The sequence below is a fragment of the Piliocolobus tephrosceles genome, chromosome 3 (assembly GCF_002776525.5).
Source record: "Piliocolobus tephrosceles isolate RC106 chromosome 3, ASM277652v3, whole genome shotgun sequence".
NCBI classification, from domain to species: Eukaryota; Metazoa; Chordata; class Mammalia; order Primates; family Cercopithecidae; genus Piliocolobus; species Piliocolobus tephrosceles.
The window spans coordinates 144,684,251-144,705,410 of NC_045436.1; the positions used below are offsets into that span (position 1 = coordinate 144,684,251).

At 39.6% G+C, this 21,160-nt stretch overlaps 1 protein-coding gene across 14 annotated transcripts in view; it reads right to left on the reverse strand.

The window, feature by feature from the left end:
- The window catches only part of LIMCH1 (LIM and calponin homology domains 1), a 349,030-nt gene that overhangs the window by 163,228 nt on the left and 164,642 nt on the right, over positions 1-21,160 (reverse strand). For 12 of the 14 annotated variants that reach the window (XM_023224628.1, XM_023224619.2, XM_023224618.2 and 9 more), the window contains exon 3: positions 19,852-19,921. Coding sequence is in view for 11 of the 14 variants with exons in the window: in XM_023224619.2 (XP_023080387.1) it covers positions 19,852-19,921 (70 nt within the window). In the remaining 3 variants the exon portion in view is untranslated. Of the gene's footprint in view, positions 1-6,319; positions 6,513-19,851; positions 19,922-21,160 lie in introns of those variants that run through there. The other 2 variants (XM_023224631.1, XM_023224612.1) reach the window with 1 other exon arrangement.

Consider the following 21,160-nt stretch of genomic DNA (forward strand, 5'->3'; position numbering starts at 1 on the left):
GGGGTAGGCTTTGATGTCGCAGCTCCACAGCAACAGAGACACATGAGAAAAGATCAAAATAGAAGAACAACCCAGCCTTGCTTGGAAAGGAGGTTGAATGGAATGGAATAACTAGGTGACTAGGTAATAGAAAACCAGGTAACTAGGTAATGAAATAACTAGGGAACCACTGGGCACCTGGAGCTTCTGGGCTCTTCTCTACTCTGCAGGCTTCTCCCCAACACATCAGAGGCCTCCCAGACTCAACTGCTCCCCTCAACAGGAGCTGAAAATAGACGACAGCTACATTTTCTTCAAGTCTTGCCAAGAAAAACCTTGCAGGGTTAAGAACACAAAAGGCTTCAAATATCTTGCTACTGAGGTTCTTTCTCATAAGTTTCAGTGTATACCCACACACTGAGAGTGAAGAAAATTCACTTTGATTCAAAGGGTTCAAGAATGTTCACAGTCTTTCGAGGAGTCACTATGTTTTTAAACTCTTTCAGCAGCTCTATTTGTGCTCAAAAGAGTCATAGATTTATTTAATAGCAGTTTATCTTTCAGTTGGCCCATTACAAGCTGGAGCATAACATGTAAAGCATCCAGCATAATCATAGGTTTGGAATTGAGAAGGTTCAGGGTAGGGGGGAATGGGTGGGGAGTCTGAAATATAAAGACAAAGAGTTTGTCGTGTTATTTGCTGCAGGGAAGCATGTCCATAGGTGAAAAGGTTGAATTTCAGATAAAAATATAGAAGTAAACATCTGGAGAAGAAAGATTTTCATAGCAGGTTTGTGAACATTCTCCTAAAAATCTATCGCCCATGGAAAGAAACAACTAGGGTCTGTGGAGCAATGGGGTGAAAACGATCATTCACTTAAGATACAGTAACATTTTTCTACCAAGTGATAAAAACCTATCACAAAACAAATACACACCACATGGGCTCCATAAAAGTATAACACAGAGGCACCTTTGTTTTTTTAACAGAAACCTGGCCAAGATGTGAAGACCCGACTGTGGTGCTACATTTGGGACTCAGAGGTCTGACACAGGAGCTGAGACTCAGACCAAAGAATTAAGATAGTAACAACATGTTGTCAATTAATCATGCTCATAAGGTAGTCAAAATGACCGTGAGGACACATTTCAGTCCGTCGGATAAGCCAGCTTTTATTCTTGTGCTCAAAGACAAAGAAGAAAGCTTTAACTTGGTGCAATATGGGCCGAAAGTTAAGTTGTCATATATATTAAACTCAGCCTACAGTCTTACTTGAGTAAATTTCATGAAAAAATACAATTTTCTTAAATGTAAGTTACGTTAGGGAAAAAACAGTATATCCACAGGAGCCCAAAGATGCCCCTAACAATACACTCAAACATATTTCATATATTTTATGTTTTTATGTTTAAACTTATAAATGTAAATTAACATATTTCTATTAAAATTCATAAAATATATATGTACATTTATAATATAAATTAAATACCTTTAGCTGAGTTAGACATTCTGTGCCTTGAAGGACACCAGTTATTTTAGGAACAAATACTCTTTATTGAGGAAGAAAGTGCTGGATCCACCAATGGAATGAACACCCACATCTGTTAGACATAGTTCCATGTGTTACTTTCTTCCCCCCAAATCGCAAGTTTGTGCAATTAGCTTTCATCAAATCAACATATTAGTCACCAAAAAACACGCTGATGAAAACAAAGACAGGCTAGTTGCTTATTTCTTGAAAGTGAATAGTTCCTTTGGCCATTATATAAGGTAATCAGTTTTGCCAGCATCAAAACAGAAAATGTTTTAAAAATAATGTGAGGACAATGTTATAATTTTTTTAGTTCTTATTTTCACTTTAATGGCATTGACTCGTATGAGCACTATATAGCAAGTTGTTCTCTCTTACTATAGATACCTACACTTACATACATGTAAGATCGTCCTCTAACTTCAGGAAATACTGACGTCAGGATCCCTGGCAGTATGGAAGCTGCTGTGATGGGATGGATTTCTGGAAACAATTGAAGTATCAGCATGGAATAAACTTCATAAATGCTTATCTTAACGGAGTGTTGGCAGAAGCAAGGAAAATAGGTCAACTTCAGGAAATAGCATAGCCTATTTAATGGCAAAAAATTCAAGAAACAAAACGGTGTTCAGTTGCTGGTAAATCAGTTTTCTCTTTTTAACAAGTTTATTTATATCCATTTTTACCTTCTTCCTATAAGGAAGGTATTTTTTCCTTCAAGTTTTTACCGTTAAATTCACACATTTAAATTTTTTTTAGTACTTAATTACCCTGATTGAGTAATTTGAGAGCAGAATCCTCTGGCCATTAGGAAAAAAAAAAAAGAAAGAAAGAAAGAAAAACGTATGTCCAAAAATTCCCTAAGCTTCTCCATATTCCTAAAAGCAAAATGTAACACTAGCAGTGTAAATAAAATCAATACATTGAGAACTCCTAAGGCTGGTTCTCAATGGAACCAGCCATTCCATTCTTAGTGGAATGAAAACCTGAAATGGAAACGAGGAAGATGAAATGAGATTCTATCTAAAAAGACTCCAGCAGATTGAGGGCTAGTGTGAAAATCCCAGGATGTGTAATGAGGGGAGGGGAGTAAGTTCTATGGTCAGAGCTCCCATCCAGCCCAGAGTGGCCCAGAAGAAGCCAGGCAAACACAGACCCAGTCCACATCGCTGCTCTACCACAAGCATGGCTGAGTTCAGCTTTTCAGATGTCAGACCTGGGGTCGGCCCAAGGAGGGGCTCAGAAACCACAGTGACTTTTCAAGTTGTGTCCTTTATTGTATTTGCAGAGAAAGGGCCAACAATAGCCAAGGGGCTGTTTACCAAAGTCATTCTCCAGCACCTCCCACAGAAATGCTTGTGGAACTCACTGCCAAAGCTTACATGGAAATCAAACAGAAGGAACAGAGCACAGCCATGTAAAACATGCCCCAGTCATTTCGTAAGCTCTGTTTCTTCACAGATGGCTGCTGTGGAAGAAATGACTGCTTACAGAAAACAGAGATCCAAAAAATTAATCCACCACTGGGATGAAAGCAGGATGAAAAATGATTACGTTCTATAATTCACATTGGTGATTTACCAGATCTGGGCTATAAGACATCTAGGGATAAAACTGCTACTCAAAAGAAGATCTGGCAAAGGTGAGGGAACGGTGTGAAGGGCAGGTGCTGTTGAAGACTCTAGAGTCAAAAAAGGACTCACCAAATTAAAATAGAATGTTCCACAGACCATCTAAGCCAGATGGGAGTTGGTAGCTCATACGTACCCTTTTATTTCCAAGAGATGGGAGACTCCAGGCTCTGAAAGGGACCAAACACAAGCTCACCTGCTGTGGCAATATCCAGAGCTGAAAAGAGAAGATGCCAAAGGAATCCAGCCTTCCTGAATCTACATTCCCAAGGTTGGGCTTTGGGACTCTGAGGGTCTAATAAGCTATGGCTCTTATTTTATATCATTACAACAGCTGCTTTGGTTCTTTCATTCTTTCACTACTTACCTGTGCTTCTTTACATTTCACAGGTGGATGATACATTACTGCTCTGGATTTCCCTTCAGTTTCACAGTTCAATCCAATGACCATGTCTGCATTTCTTTCACTGCCTTTATACTTCGTCTGCCACTCTATACACACACAAATCTCTCCCTACTTCCTTACCCCTCGTTCCCTGTTGGGAGCTAGGTTTAAAGCTTCATCCTTCTGATCTACTCAACATTCCTTTTTAAAAGGTGGAGAACAAGGAACGTAGCAGCTGTGTTCGCTGAGCCATTGAATTCACAGTGCCCAGCAGCCCTTGAGAGTCAACTGCAGCGTCCATCAGGGCAAGGACTGACAGTTTGTTTCAACACTGAATATGGTTAGTACCTGGCAAGGAGCAGGAGTTCAATAACTCTTGGCAATAATTTGTCATCATTTTCCCCCGAAATCCATTTTATTATTCTTTATTTTTTTTTCTTTTCAGGTTAGAGTGCAGTGGTGCGATCTCGGCTCACTGTAACCTCCACCTCCCGGGTTCAAGCAATTCTCCTGCCTCAGCCTCCTGAGTAGCTGGGATTACAGGTGCCCACCACCATGCCCAGCTAACTTTTGTATTTTTAGTAGAGATAGGGTTTCGCCACATTGGTCAGGCTGGTCTCAAACGCCTGACTTCAGGTGATCCACCCGCCTCAGCCTCCCAAAGTGCTAGGATTACAGGCGTGACCCACCATGCCTAGACCATTTTATTCTTTTATTCTCAAATTATTCTCTCTACAGGACAATGGAAGGTTTAAAAATCACTGACTCATGGTTTAGGAAATTATTCAACCCAAAAGGCAGGCCAAAATCTCAAAGGGTCCCAAATTTATCCCAATAGCCAAAGTTCCTCCTCCTCCTCTTTCTCCTTCTTTTCCTACTCCTGCTTTTCTTCTTCTTCATATCTTGAACCACATGACAAGAAAAAAAAATCTAGACTCTTTACCCATGTTAATTAATTTACTCTTCATGAAAACTATATAAGGTAGTTACTATCTTATGTCCATTTTTACAGACGAGGAAACAAATGATTGTGCTGCCTGCCAAAGATCAGTGCACAACTGAGAAGCTGCCAATCCAGGATCTCACTCCAGAATGTCAGCTCCCAGCTGCCTTGCATACTACGTCCTGAAGGAGAGCTGTTAAGAAGGCCAACTGAAGCCTGTGAGGAACAGTATCCTGGCCATTCATTTCCCAAATATTTATTGAGTGCCTACTATATACCAGGTGCAGGGAATGCCCCCAACAGCCATGGTCACTGTTCCTGTCTAGTTGACATTCCTGTTGCTTTCCTAATCACCATTTGTTATAGCTCCCAGAGAGTAAGCATGCTGAATCCATTAGAAAAGGAAACTCAAGAGTGAGTTCTTCTTCCATATCTTTATCCTTTAAACTTTCTTATTATAGAAAGCAATCGCCACTCCTCTCAGCATTAGCTGGGACTCCAGCAAGAACCAGCTGGGACTACGTAGCAGCCTGGAATGCATAGTTATAGAACTAAATGGAAATGGGAAAATGAATACAATGATGTCAGGAAGTCCCTCTCTGTCCGATGATTAGATTGAGGAGATGCAAAGGCAGCTATAAGGAGAGTGGCTTATTCTTGCCCCTTCCTCCCTTGGGAAGGTCTTCAAACTTGGAGGAGTTACGGCTGCCCAGTCACCTTCTAGTCACCTTACAGAGAGAGCAGGAGAGCAGAGTGGCACACACCCTCAGGCAGGATTCCTGAGTCAAAGGCCAGCTGCTGACACTTGCAGCCTCTCGGTTTTATTTGACCTTCACCTTGTGCAGAACCCTCTCCATACAGTACAGCACAAACCCTTTCTCCCGGGGCTGCTGAATCAGCCACACTGGGAGTTGGGGGAGAGAAGTTTCAGACTCCTGAGACATTTGGTCTATTCAGCACCATGAAGGAAATGGCCGTAGCTCAGTGAGAGAATCAAAATCAGGAGCTGGCTGAATAAAGGTGATAAAAATAGATTTTCCGACTCCACAAGATGAATCATTTTGCCATGGGGATTCGCCAGGTTCTGTTTCAACCTGGGTTTCAACCCAGCCTCATAAATTTGGCTAAGGAAAATTTTCTTCCCTTGGATAACCAGTGCCATGGAGCGTTTAGCATTCAGACAGGTCTGACGGGATTTTATGACACAATTGTCCAGAAATAACCCCCATTCCTTTCCTGGCCTGCAGTAAATAGTGACTTTGAAGGACAAGGACTAAGTGGGCAAGGCTGGAAGCGCAGCCCTTCCCTCCAGACTCCTCCCTGCCTCCCCAGTGTCCTCCTCACTTCTTTCCATCCTCATTTTAAGAAATGGAAGTTTTTAAAAAGCAAAGGGGGCCGTAGAGTCAGGAGCAGAATGTGGCCGGGGCTCAGATGAAGCAGCCCCCCCATGAATGCAGCCACATCTCCCCCACGACACCAAGTGCTGCTGGACCACATCTTAAAAATGCAGCCAAGTTGCTTTTCATTCTCAAAATTCTCAAAAATCCCTTTTATTTTGACTAAACTAACAGAGTTATGTGTCTTCTACCACATACCGGAAAATAAAAAACAATGCTTTCCTTAGGGAATTTAAAGGGGAAAAAGCTTAATTAAAAGCAACAGGTGCTAACAGTTATCAAAGGACAAGATGAATCCACAGGAAAGTAACTTTCATATTATTTTCACCATACTAATAAGTGAATACAAAGTAACTTTTTTTTTAAACCAAGTTTTAAAGTCTAAATAGCTTCCTTCTTTCCATCATGGATACCCCTAAGCATCTATTTTTTATACAATGTATTTTACTTACCCCCACTTGTCCTCACACTCCACAATGAACTCCAGCCGACCCACTCTGGGAGATGGGAGGGGCATGTCTCCTGCGTGCTCCTAGTCAGCCCCAGCACAGCAGCTGAAATACCCTTACATTTCCTTTCCCAAAACAGTCGTCACTACTGCCAACCCTGCTCTGTCCACAAGCAGGCTGCAGTGGCTGAAATGCTGATGCAGTGAAAGGGAACTGGAAGAGAGCTGATTGCCACACCTATTGGAGAGGGAGGCGGAGAAGCCCGTTCCCTCTGAGGAAGGGGAATGGCATCTTCAGAGGTAGAGATGCCAAGATTGGAATTCTACAGAGAGCTTTGTGTCAGCCACTAGCACACAGTAGGTTTGCAGTACTGTCAGGAAATCTGGATCTGGAAAAAGCACCCAAGTGGGACCTGAGGAACAAAGACTCAAGTCCCAACTCTGAAACAAAGTTGCTGCCTGACTCCAGGCAAGTCACTGCTTTCTGGTCTCAGTTTCCTTGTTTGTAAAATAATAGTGTTTCAAAAAGTAAATCTCTAAGTGGCTTCTAGTTCTGAGATTCTAAGGCCCTGCTAATGTTCATGAGCATAATAAGTAGTAAATTACCATTTACTGAAAACATCCTGTGTACCATCCATCATATTAGGTATCTTATATATATCATCTCATTTAATCCCACAATACTGACATGGGATTTATCAACCCCATCTTATAGATGAGGAAACTGGCAAACTCACTCCATGAATCCCCATGAAAATAAAGGATCATCATATCCATTCAGTATTTTGAACTTAAATGGAGGCATTCAATCTTTGTGCCTGAAATTGAGATGACATCTGAGAATGGAATTTCTGCACTGCTGGGAGATTAATGTGTTTACAGTCCTCTGCTGGTACAATTCCGAGGTACTAGTATTTATGGTTATGGCTGTTCATGCTACTGCAAAATCCATTTTCCACCTGTTGCTTTTTATTAAACCTCCCTAAAGGACATGAAATATTTCTTTCTGCAGATTCTAAAAACAGGATGCTGAAATATGTGAGCAGAAGCATCGTGTGCGGAGTTACCATTTGGAATTTTCAAATGCTATAAAACACAATGTTTACAACCAATTCATCATTTATAAAAGTTTATTGGATTAATACGCCAATGGACTCACTGGTATCCTGCCATTTATTGATACGAATACATCAAGTGGTAGGCTGACATTTAATATTTATTAATAACTTCTGTATTTCCTTGCCTATTTCATAGTTTCCTTGCATTATGCTCTTTTATCTTTATTGTCATTCATCCTATTTTAAGTTAACTTTTTATTTTAGAATAGTTTTAGATTTATAGAAAGCTACAAAGATAACATGCAGAGTTTCAGTATAAGTCATGCCTTACATCTTACATTCCTATGGTACATTTATCACAGTTAATGGATAAACACTGGTATGCTACTATTAACTAAATCTATGCTTTATTTGGATTTCATTAGTTTTTCCCTAATATGCGTTTTCTGTTTTAAGATCCCATCTAGAATGCCATATGATACTTAATCATTATGTCTCCTTAACTTTTTCTGGACTTTCCTTGTTTCTCAGACGTGACTTGTTTTTGATGGCCGTGACAGTTTTGAAGACTACTGGTCGGGTATTTTATAGAATATCCTTCAATTTAGGTTTGTCTGATATTCTTTCCATGGCTGGAGATATAGATTTTTGTGAGGAAAAAGTACCATTCTTTTAACCCTAAGGGAAAAGCGGGAAAGGACCACTCCTATAACATTATATCGATCATCCCATTTTTTAATGTTATGTTTAAGTTCAATCAAAACCTTAAACTGAATATAGTTAAATTATAGAAAGGAAAAATTAGATATCAAACTACTCAGGAATCTAGTATTTGATACTGTGGACAGAGTGACAGAGAGGAATTAATTTTTGCACCCATTTGAGATGAAGTTAGACCTAAGATTCTAGCAGAAAGCCAGCTAATTACAAGAGAGGTGTCTAGTGAGTTCTTTTGAAACACTTGCCAAGGCAAACTTCCTATAAAAACAATCCAGAGGAAGGCACGTTTTAAGAGAAGTGCTGTTTCAGCGTAGCATGGTCTCCTCTTTCAAATGATACTTGCATATATTTGGTGGTATTTTTTTCCTGTTGTCAAACAATAAAATCCCTATAAACTTGGGTTTGGAATACATGCTAAGAATTAGTTCCACAGAAAGTATCCTCTAGGTAAGTTATAACTATGGAAAAAAAGAAGTCAGACTTCGGCTGAAATATGTGTTTCCTGCTATTATATATTTTTTGCTCACAGTTTGTAATTGAAGGTCTATTCCTAAGGGAAAAAAGTGAGGAACTGATGTAATGTCACAAATTCTGCTAAACGCTGCTCAACGAAAGATAAGGGAGAACAAGTGGTTTCTTTCTTCAAAGAATGGCATTTTTTTTTTTTTTTTCGGGAACAGGAAAGGGAAAAAAAAAATGAAGGGGGGAAAAACGCTTTACAGCACTGCTATATATAACCTTCCACCTCGGCAGAGACACAGAATAATTATGGAAACAAATTTGGAAAAATAGTTTGTGGTGCAGAAAGAGGATATTAGACTTCAGCTAGCAAGTCTAGGCATTCAAAACACATGTGAATAAGAATTTAAGGACTTAGCTGGCTAACCCACTGTTATGGGCTAAATTGTCTCCTCCTCCTTCCCCCAATTCATATCTTGAACTCCTAACCCTTTCTAACTCAGAATGTGACTGTAGTGACTATAAGGAGGTAATTAACTTATATGAGGTCATCTGAGGGGGCCCTAATCCAGTATGACAGTGTCCTTATAAAAAGGCAAAATATGGACACAGGTACAGACAGGGGAAAGACCATGTGGAGATGCAGGGAGAAGGCAACCATCTGCGAGCCAAGGAGACAGGCCTTAGAACAAACCCACTCTGCTCACACCCTGATCTCAGACTTCTAACCTCCAGAATTGACAAAATACATTTCTATTATTTAAGCCACCCAATCTGTGGTACTTTGTTATGGCCATCAGAGCAAACTAACACACTCATCTAGTACTAAGAATGAAATATCAGGGTTAGTATAAGAGAGGCTGCAGGGTACGAGATTGGGTGGATATGATATCTCAATGAATTGTCAATTATATGAAAATCTTTCTTTTTTATTTTTTGTGACAGGGTCTCACTCCCATCACCCAGGCTGGAGTCCAGTGGCACATTTATGGCTCGCTGCAGCCTTGACTTACCAGGCCCAGGTGATTCTCCTACCTCAGCCTTCTAAGTAGCTGGAACTACAGGAATGTATAACTATGCCTGGCTAATTTTTTGTATTTTTAGTAAAGACAAGATTTCGCCATGTTGCCAGGCTGCTCTTGAACCCCTGGGCTCAAACAGTCACCTGCCTTAGCCTCCCAAAATTCTGGGATTATAGGCAAGAGCCACTGCACTGGTCTTTCTGTCATGATTTTCAATTCTAAGTGCAATTGCTAATGACTTTTCCTGTAGTCTCAAACTCCTTTTTTTCACTCCCTTCTCCCAATCCCTGCCAATGTGGATCAAACACTCCACAGACAATACTATAATTTGAAGGGGGAGGGGAACTTCATAGCTTGTGGTTATAGAAAAAAAAAAAGTCTTCATTTATACTTAAGCATAAGGATTTAACTTCAAAATAATCCATTCATTAATCTAGTCCAATTTTTTTGTAACTTTTTCCCTGAGTTCCAAACCAGAATTTCTAATAGTCTGCCAGACATCTGCACATGAATATCTTTTAGAGATAGCCAACTCAATATGTCCAAAAGAGAATGCATCTTTTCTTTTGGAGCCCATTTCTCATTCCCATGTTCCCATGATTCCTATTAATGGCATCAGAATCCCCCACATTGCTCAAGTCCAAAATGCAAATGTCATCTTCCTAAGATTATCTGTTGTATTTCATCAGTTCTAAGATGTACACTTTTTTTAACCTCTGAAATAAAGATGCATTTTTCATTGCCAGTGGCTTAGCATTGTGTCATCATTGAATTAGCAGCTTTTTAAAATGAGCTATAATTTTTTAAAATGGTGTGTCTCATCATTGATGGCATATTACATTTAGTGAAAAGCAAATCCTGTCTCCTCATCTCTAATCCCACTGCTTCTACTAAGGTTTAAGTGTTCATCTTCTCTTATTCGGACTACTTATCTCCTACTTGACTTTTATTGCTGGTATCTTACCATAATCAGCTTTCTACACGGCCACCTCAGTTATCTGGAACACAAGATTCCCTTGTTTTCAGTGGCTCTTATTGCACACAAAATGAGTCCAAACACCCCCAGATGGCATTTCTGGTCTCAGCTTACTATTCCTGGTCCAGTTTCCAAGCATGGATTTTTCTCAGGGATTCTGTGTCCAGCTGCAGCCACTGGACCCAATGCAAATAATACAAATGATAGCCACTTCCAGATAAGACCCAGGTTCTTCTGACTCAGAGCCTTTCTCATTCCATGCCCTGAAGCTAGTTTTTCTTCCTCTAACTCCATGATCTTCACTATTTGTAGATGCCCTGTTCAAATCTCACCTCTTCCAAAGTTCTTAATCACAAATCAAAATTTCTTCCTTGGTATTTCTTGCATATTATGCTTCATTAACATTTCACAGTCTACCTTACATTTGACCTCTCTTCTACATTCGTCTTCTAGAAAGTAGTCTCCTAAAAGGCAGGAATTATGTCTTGAAGTGGATTTTTACTTGGAAGACAAGAGACAGACCACATCATCTCTATTTGGTGTATATGTGCAGAAGAAAATTAGAAAAAAGACCTTGGATGTCATGCAAGAAAGGTTGTACAAGGAAAACTGTGTTATCTTTAAAGTCCTATTAGCACAAGTAGCCCATGTTCAGAAGAATGAGAGATCCATGCCCTGGCTGCTCAATAGATGGATACAACCATTTCATTCATTGTGACAAGAAACTTCTGAAGAGCTCCCAGAGATCCTTTCCTCCTGGCATTCAGACCCTTGTGGAACCTCCTCCCCTTGGGTGTGGGCTGGACTTAGCGACTTGCTTTTAATTAATAGAATAAGGCAGAATTGATAAAACATCACTTCAGAGATTAGGTTATAAAGGACTGTGACTTCCATCTCGCTTGTTGTTTCCCTCCCTCCCTCTCTCTTTCTCTGGCCTTTCCTGCTTGCTCACTCCGATGATGCAAGCTGCAATCCTTAAGCTGTTCTATAGAAAGACCCACATGGCAAGTAACCAAGGATGGCTTTGGCCAACAGCCTGTGAGGAACTGAATCCTGCCAATATCCACGAGTGAGCTTAGAAGCGGAAGTTCTAAGCTCCCCACTCTGGCCTGGAAATGATACTGACCAACACCCTGAATGCAGCCTTGTGAGGGACCCTGAACCACAGACCCAGCTAAGCCTTGCTCATATTCCTGACCCATGAGAACTATGAGATAATAAATGTTGTTGTTTTAAGCCACTAAGTTCTGGGGTAATTTGTTATACAGCAATTGATGACTAAAACTCTCACCAAATAAGAAAACCACAAGATGAGTGGAGGGACAAAAAATTTTTATTAAGTCTTCCCAAATACCCACAAAAGATGTGCAAGGGGACTAACTTGTTGGTCTGATCCAAGCACATCAGTAACAACCAAAAGCCAGCCTGCTCCAGTGGGCATCAGAACTCCCCTTCACCCGGTCCAACCTACCGTGGAGAATTGCTCTCACCATCTGACACACTTTTATCACTGTATTCACGATGTGGTCAAGCCTTTTGGTTTAGGTCACGAATCATCTGTTGCCCTGGTTTCCAAGCATGACGTACAAAGTGAGAGAGAAATGTTACTTTCGAATGTTACTCAAATGTTACCTTCACTCAGGAAGAGCCTTAAATACGTTTCTGAGGTGTTGGGATTTTATTCCACATTCAGTAGGGAGCCATATAAAATTATGAGATGAGGGACACAAGATGACCTGTACTTTTTTTACAAGCTAACTGTGAAGGCTATTTCAACCAGCAGCATACAAGCTCTATCAACCTGGGAGGCGGTAAATAAACTTAGATTCCACAAGTTCATATTCCACCTTTCAATTGAACGCAAGTGGAATGCACCAAAGACCTCGTGTGTTTTGCTGTTTTTCCCTGCAGTGTGTAGTCTTTCACGGCTAAACCTACTAAAATGCTAACCACCACTCCTACATTGGCTTGGCGTTGGCATCAAACTTGAGAGCAGCAAATTGAGCATTCCCTCTGTGTGTGGTGTGGGAACACAACCGAGGTTTCTCATACTGTGCCAGGGATGAGGATAAAGGAAAGTGTGTCATTAAATTCCATTTTGGCTGAGAAACTTCACAATGTCTATTCATTTCCCTCAGTGAAATATGCCTCCTTCACACAGAACATCACTTGGCTACCAGTTTTTACTTGTTCCCCTAAGGAAGGGGAGGATGACCCCTAGAGACTCCGGGTCGTACCATGCTACTACTACAGAGAACACAGGGTAGCAGGAAAAACACATGAGAGTTTTTATTCGAAGCCCTTTCTTCTCCCCTACCCATGAATGAGAATTCTGTCTTCCTGTCTCTGAGTCTTTGTTGTCCAGAATCAGAATCGGGGGCAAAAGGAGCCGAGTCTAGCTGGATTGATTTGCACTGGAAAGGGCTAACCGTTAGTCATAGCAGACAAAAGGGTAAGAAGCAAGGAAGGCAAGGAAGGCAAGCACAGTGTAAGGCTCAAAGATTTGAGGTCACTGGGGTACAGAGAGGTTTTGGAGGGTTGGTAAGTATAAGGGGTGTGTGTGTGTGTGTGTGTGTGTGTGTGTGTGTGAAAGAGACAGAGAATGAGTGTAGAAGAGAAAGAGAGAGAAGAGAGCACTTTAGGAAATTCTGTTGCATATTATGAATGAAATCACTCTGACATTTTTTTTAAAGATTCCATTAAAGAATTCTAAAGCTTCCCTATGATCACTTGTTAGGTGTGGCCACATGAAGCCCGATGTGATAGTGGACATGGTAGAAATATTACATGGAGCAGTGCCTTTTTCAAAAAGGCCACCTCCTGAATTTGGTTGAATTAGTAAATTTTAAATGAGAGAGTCTGTTTTCTAACAACTTAGGTCTCCTTAGAGGTTGATGTCTCCAAACAAATTTTCTGAAAGTGTTGAGATTCAATTCTATATCCTAAGGTCTAATGGAAGGAGTGTAACACAATGGAAAAGGCACAGACACAGAGCTAGACAAACCCAGGTTCAAGTACCAAGTCTGCCTCTTATTAGTTGGAAAGCTTGTGACATTTCTTTGAACTTTAGAGTAAAGGTACAGCAATAATGACATCGCAAGTGTGTTATGAAGATTAGGAAGGACGATCTAGCACTGCACCTGGGGCGGAGTAGGAATGTGATATGTGATGGTTATCACTGTGGTAACTTTCACCTCTAACCTCCCTCTTGCCTGCCTTGCCTTCCTCCTGGCCAGACAAAAAGACTTCTTTTTTTTTGAGACAGAGTTTTGCTCTTGTAACCCCGGCTGGAGTGCAATGGCACAATCTCGGCTCACTTCCTGGGTTCAAACAATTCTCCTGCCTCAGCCTCCTGAGTAGCTAGGATTACAGGCGCACACCACCATGTCTGGCTAATTTTTGTATTTTTAGTAGAGACGAGGTTTCACCATGTTGGCCAGGCTAATCTCGAACTCCTGACCTCAGGTGATCTACATACCTTGGCCTCCCAAAGTGCTGAGATTACAGGCATGAGTCACCATGCCTGGCTGAAAAACAACAGTTTTAACTGGAGGAGAGACAGAGCCCAGAGAACAGAACTTTAAGCAGTTTTTTCTAAGGTAATCTATATATCTTATATATATGATGGTTTATCTTATAGATAAACCATTGGAGGGAAGGTGAAAGTTCTAGAACTTCTAAAGGAAGTTGTAAGAATATAAACTAAAAGAGAAGACATTGATCAGGATGAGTTGAGGCATACCAGAGCTAATTCTTAGGTAGGATTTGCAGGAAACCTTTCTTGATAGTTAGACATCCAAAGCACCGAGGACCCCAATTTATTGCATTGTTATCTTCCTAAAAAGATGAAGTCTGCATAAAGGCTTTTCACTCATACTACTCAGGTTAACAGTCTTGTATGTCTAGTTTTGTCCAAAACAATATTTTTATTCTTCTCATAATGTGGAAATCTCTACAGCTCTTTCATCCCTTCCCCTACTCTGATCTCACTCAACAAAATGGCAACTGTTCTGATGTCAGTTTCATAAAATAAAGCAGATAACTTTGGAAAGCTTCCTAAAGTCTAAAGAACGTATGGAAACACATTTTTATCCATGGCAGGAAGCTCTAACCATATTTGAAATCTTATCTTTGATTAGGGAAAAGTAGATCCTTTGCCCCACAATGCATTTCTGAGTGGGTTAGGGTACTGAATGGTAAGATCATCTGACCACTCACATTCCTGCTTATCCTTCTGACCTTCAACTAGTGTCAAATTTCCATCATTCATCAGGCTAAAAAGTGATATGTGAGCTCAGAAAGATAATTTGTAGGTACTGGCCAACAGAAAGAAAAAAAAAAGAGATGAACTTAAAAAGTGAGTTTTTGCCTTCCTCTCTTTTTCAAAAAAGGTGAAATAATCTGTCATTAAAATGTGTCCCATCTTCAACTGGGAACACTGGATATGTAATAAGCAAGGAGAGGGGTGGCCAGGGCTCGGGATCCATCTTATCTTTTACTATTTGTCTAACGGGGGGCAAATAACTTCCCTTTATGGACCCACATGTCCTCATCTGTAAAACAAACACATCTAAGATGTCCTTCTAAGATACATCTCAGAAGTAAAATTGTCTTTTCCTCAGATCACTTTTATCCTCATAGACCCATGGAAAAATCAAACAGTATTTTATGACAACTCTAAGAAGGTTCAGCACTCAGGGGCAGAATCCACAAATACCATCTATTTCCAGTTATACTTCACATGTGCATATGTGCACACACGATGGCTGTCACAATTCAAATCTGTGCAAGAAAAAGCTTAATCCCCAAACTCCAATCATAAGCAAAGATTTCATACATTCACGGCTTTTGCACAAAACCCAAAGCTCCTGGGATGAAACAACATTTAGCATGATCTCTAATGACCACTAAATTGAGTTTCAAGATGTGGCTCAATTGTACAAAACTGACAAGCTAGCAGACTGAAGTGCAGCGTTTTTAAAAACTTTGGTATGCCAAGACCTAAATTTGAGGACTTTCTCTCTGGCAGCAGCAAACAGTATCACTAACACCTAAAAGAGAATGCAAGCATCTGCAGGCAGTCACCACACGGCTTCATATGTCAGCAATCGTTACAGAAGAAATGCAGACCCAGATCCAGTGTCTTTGCATTCTTGCCAGGAAATGATTTTCAACTACTTTGTTTTAACACCTTCACCCCTGAATTCTTTGTAACCACAGCTTAACTCAGGGGCTAAAATACACCTATTCATGCCTTTGTAAATCTACATATGTTTATAATTTGAGATTGCTATGTGAAAACACACTTTTCTATTTATCTTCAAGTCAAGCAGCTGGGCCACCTTAATGGACTGGCTTCTCAACACTAGCCCATTAAGACACATGGGCATGGGTTCCAGGCATAGAAACCCTCTGGCCACATTTCTCAGATCTCTGTGGCCCCTGCTACTACAGACTTCTTGATCAATAGACGGTCAGTGGCCTGTCAACCCCTGACAAAGTTAAAAATCCAATCTGATGTATTCAGAAGCATTTCAGGGATTTTTCTACCTGCCCTTTTCTGACTGTCATGAATATTAGGAAGAAGAAAATATTGTTTGAAAAATGCCCTCACACAAAGGCTGCATCTCTACTAACAAGATGATCTCTGCCATCTTCAAATCTATTACTTGAGGTTCCCTATGTCTCACCTGACAATAACAGATTTAATGTATTTTAATCCTCAACTTTTTATATCGAAAAACTTCAAACGTACCAAAAGGTTGCAGGAATAGTACCATGACCTCTGTACACCCTTTATCTAGAGACAGTATTTTGCCACATTTCCACCCTTCTTCCCTTCCTTCCTCCCTCCCTTCCTTCCTTTCTTTCCTTCCTTCCTTCTTATCTCTATGTGTATATGAAATTATATATTATGTACCCAGAATTTTTTGCTAAACATATTCAGGATTGGTTGTATACATCACGACATTTCATCTCAGAATACTCCAGTATATATATTTGCTGTCTAAGATCAACAGTATTCTCCTATATACACAGAGACAACTATCACATACAGGAAATATAACACTGAGAGAATACTATTATCTAATACTCAATTTATACTTAAATTTCCCCAATTGTCTCAGTAATGTCTATTATAGTTGCTTTTTCCCAATTAAGGATCATGCACTGCATGAGGCTGTCATATTTCTTTAGTCATCTTTAATCTACAACAGTTGTTCAGCCTTTTGGGAATGGGGCAGTATTTTTAATGATGCTGACAGTGGTGAAGAGGACAGGCCAGCTGTTTTGCAGTATGTCCCTGAATGTAGATTTGTCAGATTGTTTCCTGAGAACTGTTGTGATTTCTTAGTGCATCGCCAGGACATCTAACATCATTCGGACCCATTATAGATATCAGTAAGTTTGATCATGGCCAACTACTTAAAGACATAGTGTCTTAACATGAATATGAAACCATTTACAGGCCTTTAATTTCAAACTGTTAACCATAGTTATTCAAAATCTTACTTTCCAAAATATATTTCAAAACAGAGCTGACTTTTTTTGTCTCTCAAGTATTAACTCATTTTCTCCTATACCAGGGGATACTCTCTGTATTCTATAATAAAAGACCATAATGGACTATAAATACTAAAGGTTTTACAAAGGAGGCTGTTTTGTGTTAGATCTTTAGTTTTATTTAATTTTTTATTTTTTTAACTTAAAAGATGTGTTAGTCTGTGTTAAATCTTGATGGACAAATATAATTTTGTCAAAAAGAGCAGGGGGAAAACATTCAATGAATAACACATACCACAAGAAAAGGCGTCATTCATGGGAGTGAAGAGTGTGGAACTGTGAGTCAACTATTATAGTCCAGGCAAGAGATGAGGATGGCCTGCTCTGGGGCAGTGGCCAAGGAAATGCAGACAAGTAGACAGATGGGAAAATTATTTGATAGCTGAACTGGTGCGACTGCATGTCTATGATGCCTTCACTGACATTGGGAAATAGGTGCACAGGACTGGTCATTCAAGTCTCATTTGAATATGTTAAGTTTGAGAGGTGCTTGTAGGAAATCCAGATGGGACTGTCCAATAGACAGAACACCAGGTCTGGAGTTGAGGAGAGAGTACTTGATAAGAAATGCTGCTTTGGGTCCATATCATGGAGAGCTGAAGTCATGGACACAGACAAGAACATGAGCATAGAAAGGGAGGCACAGGCATGACATGAGAACCCTGGAAGTACATGAACATAACGGGGTTGTGGGTTGGCAATCTGTTTCCCACCAGGGCCACAACTAGTGCTCTGCTTTTTGTGGAAATGTTGATCTGAAGGCAAATGGAGCAAAGGAAAAGAGTTTGACCAGATTTGTAGATTCAGGAGTCACTAGTGAATGGGTAGTAGGTGACTTAAGAAAGTATTTTTTTGGACTAAAGATAATAAATTAGTAAATAAAATATAATTGATACAGGGTAAAGCTAAGTAGGGGAGGTGTTCACTGAAAAAGGGCAAAAAAAAAAAAAAAAAAAACCCAATAGCAAGGACAAAGTGTGAAAAGGAAATCCAAATGAAAAAAGAAAGTAGAGGAATACTAGTCAAGAACATAAATAGAAGGAAAGATGATGAGGTCACCTTGCCTTCTTGTATCAAGTTGCCTGAATGCTCCAAGACAGAGGCAATATGTGAGAAACAACATGCGATCTGTGATAGGAAATAATATAAAGACAAATGCATGTGGCCCTAAGAATTAATTTTACTAAAATTATTTATGATTTCCATTTTACATTGAGGTTTCAAAACCCCTTTCTCTTTAGCTACTGAACTGGGAGCGACTTGTTTCTCCTCATCTGGATCTTCCTGGGGCCTTCCTTAGTTTTATGCTGCAAATGTTTTATGTTCTATAACATTAAACCCCAGAGCTCCAAGGTCCAAAGTTGCCATAGGCTTAGGGACAGATATTCATCAGGATCATTAAGACCTTGGCTTTAACATTTAGAAGAGGTGAATTTACTAAATGTTTTAAAATAATTGATATATGTATACATTAATATATAATACTCATATATTATTTATTTTATGGAACTATTCAAATATATTCCTTCCAAATATATGTATCTATCTCGATATTAACTTACTTGGTTACATGATTCTGAAGAACAAAATTAGAAAGATTTTTAACGACTAATCACCAGTTCACTACCAACCAATATGGGGAATAAAATGCATCTGCAGAAATGGCAGTTCTTCAAGAAAACATCTATTTCATTCAATTTGCTGAAACCACGTACCTTCCTCCAAGGACCCCTCACAGTTCTCAAACACAATTGGTTTTTTGTCACATCTAATTTCAATTAGTCATCGTGATATGGCTAAGAAGCTTTTTAACAACTATCAGTAAGGTCTATGTAGGATCCTGCTTAAATTCTTGACATTCTTCTCATTGCTTTCTGCAAAACCACATGCGCAGAAGGCGATCACAATGGAAACAATCAGTGAGTCATTACCAAGCTATATACTTCCTCAGCTCTCTCTCTCTGTGTGCGTGTGTGTGCACGCGCACACACACATATGCCAATTCCTTCCGAAACTAAGACTTGATTGTCTTCCTGATCTTTTACTTCTTTCCTTTTTCTACACAAAGGCAACATCGATGAAGCAATTAAAATTAGTTGCCAAGAATTATAAGACATATCAGTGCAAGAAAAAAATATTTTGCTTCTAAGCACATATGAACATGTAAGTTTTAGATTTTATGTGGATAAGTTCAGAAGGGCAAGGATTCTGTTTAAACAGTTTTCCAGATGATGTCAGACCACCTTAGTGTCCCAGTATGTCTTCAGAATAGTTGGTCTACAATTGAGATATTTAAACCCAAGTAGATTATTAATGTTGAAAACAGCAATTTATTACGACACTATTGTTTTCTCTTAAAATTCTCTTTCTCTCTACCTCCTCTACCCTCCATTCTAGGGGAACGCAGTGATGAACTGAAATGAGAAAATGTAATTAAAATCACATTCCTCCCCCAAGGGTCAACCTACTTATCAGCCTCTCACCCCAAAACAAATTTAGCTCTTTGAGAATGAAGGTCCTTATCACTCATGGAAAAAACACCAACAAAGATTAACATGCCATTTAGGCATGACTGCAATCTTTCATTTTAAGTGACCTCTTCGTTTAATGGATTCAATGCGTTCTCATTCAAGTGGAATATATATTGTGGGAGAGAACTGTAATAAATGGTACTGTCATGACCCCTAGGTTAGAGCAAAGGAATATTGGAAAATAAATCTCAATTCCACATACTCACCAGTCCTGCAATGGGGGTAGGCAATCTATTGATCTTTTTAACAAGTCCTGGCTTTATAGCATTCAGCAACCTGTCATGAAAAAGGCAGAATGTCAAGTGAGACATAAAGCAAGATGGATCACACAAATCACCTTTATCCAGGGCTACAGCTAAATTGCTGGATAGGAAAAGCAGTGAATTCAAAGCATGTAGTAAATCTCAATAATCTATCAGCTTTCATGCATATAAGTGAAGAGCTTTGCCAATATCAAGTTGGTCCATGGCAGGTGAAGTTTTAGAATTTAGAAATGTTGAGAGAGGAGAAAGGGTAGAGACTGAAGAGGGCTTCAAGGAAAAGGACAAGGGGGAGAGCTGGATTGAGGTTGTGAGGGAATTATCTGGAACTGGAGCCAGGTATTACAACTCAGGTAAAGCTTGTTGCCAATTTTCCTGGCTAAGACAGGGATCTCTCCAGGGATGCACTAAATTTAAAGACCGGTATCTATCTTTACAAATGATTTGCCAAGACAAATTCTAAGTCAGACCCTACTCGCTCTTTGAGGAGAGTGGCTTTTTCAAAATGGTTGAGCTTCACTTTAAAAAGGGAAGAATATGTTTAATAAGAGGTTAGCCAATCACATTCTGAAGATTTTAAACAAGGCTGACCAACAGTCCCTAGGTACAAAAGATATTTGAGCAAAAGATTTTCAGCTAAAGATTGAAATTATATAACAATGGTTACACAAGCAAGGGAATGCAAGAGAAACAACTATCATTGCTTGTTTTCAGGACATAAAAATCCAGAATGAACAGAAACAAGGAAAGCAACTTATAAAACTAAAATATGGTTAGCATCGGGGTAATTGGGTAAAGTGTAGCATTTGCAGAGTAGGTTATTCATAAATAAGTGATTGAAGGTAAGAGCCTGGAGAATGTAGAATATTATTTCCACGTTCGGGAATCAGGCAATTAGGTAACTTAGAATACTGTGCAAAGAGAAACTTAGGGTAGGAGTGTATTATAATTGAGAGGTCAACAAACTACAATCCCTGGGCCAAATCTGGTCCAACACCTGTACTTATAAATAAAGTCTTAATGGAACAGGAATATAACCATCCTCATTCGTTTACATATTGTCTATGGCTACTTTTGTGCTACAACTGCAGAGTTGAATAGTTACAATGGAGACCTGAGGGGCCACAAAGCATACAATCTTCACTATTTGGTGCTTTATGGAAAAAGTTTGCTGACCTCTGTTAAAATTCATGCAATCCAAGGTTATAACAAATTATAAAGAACCTATGCTTGCCAGATTTCTACAGATCAGTAA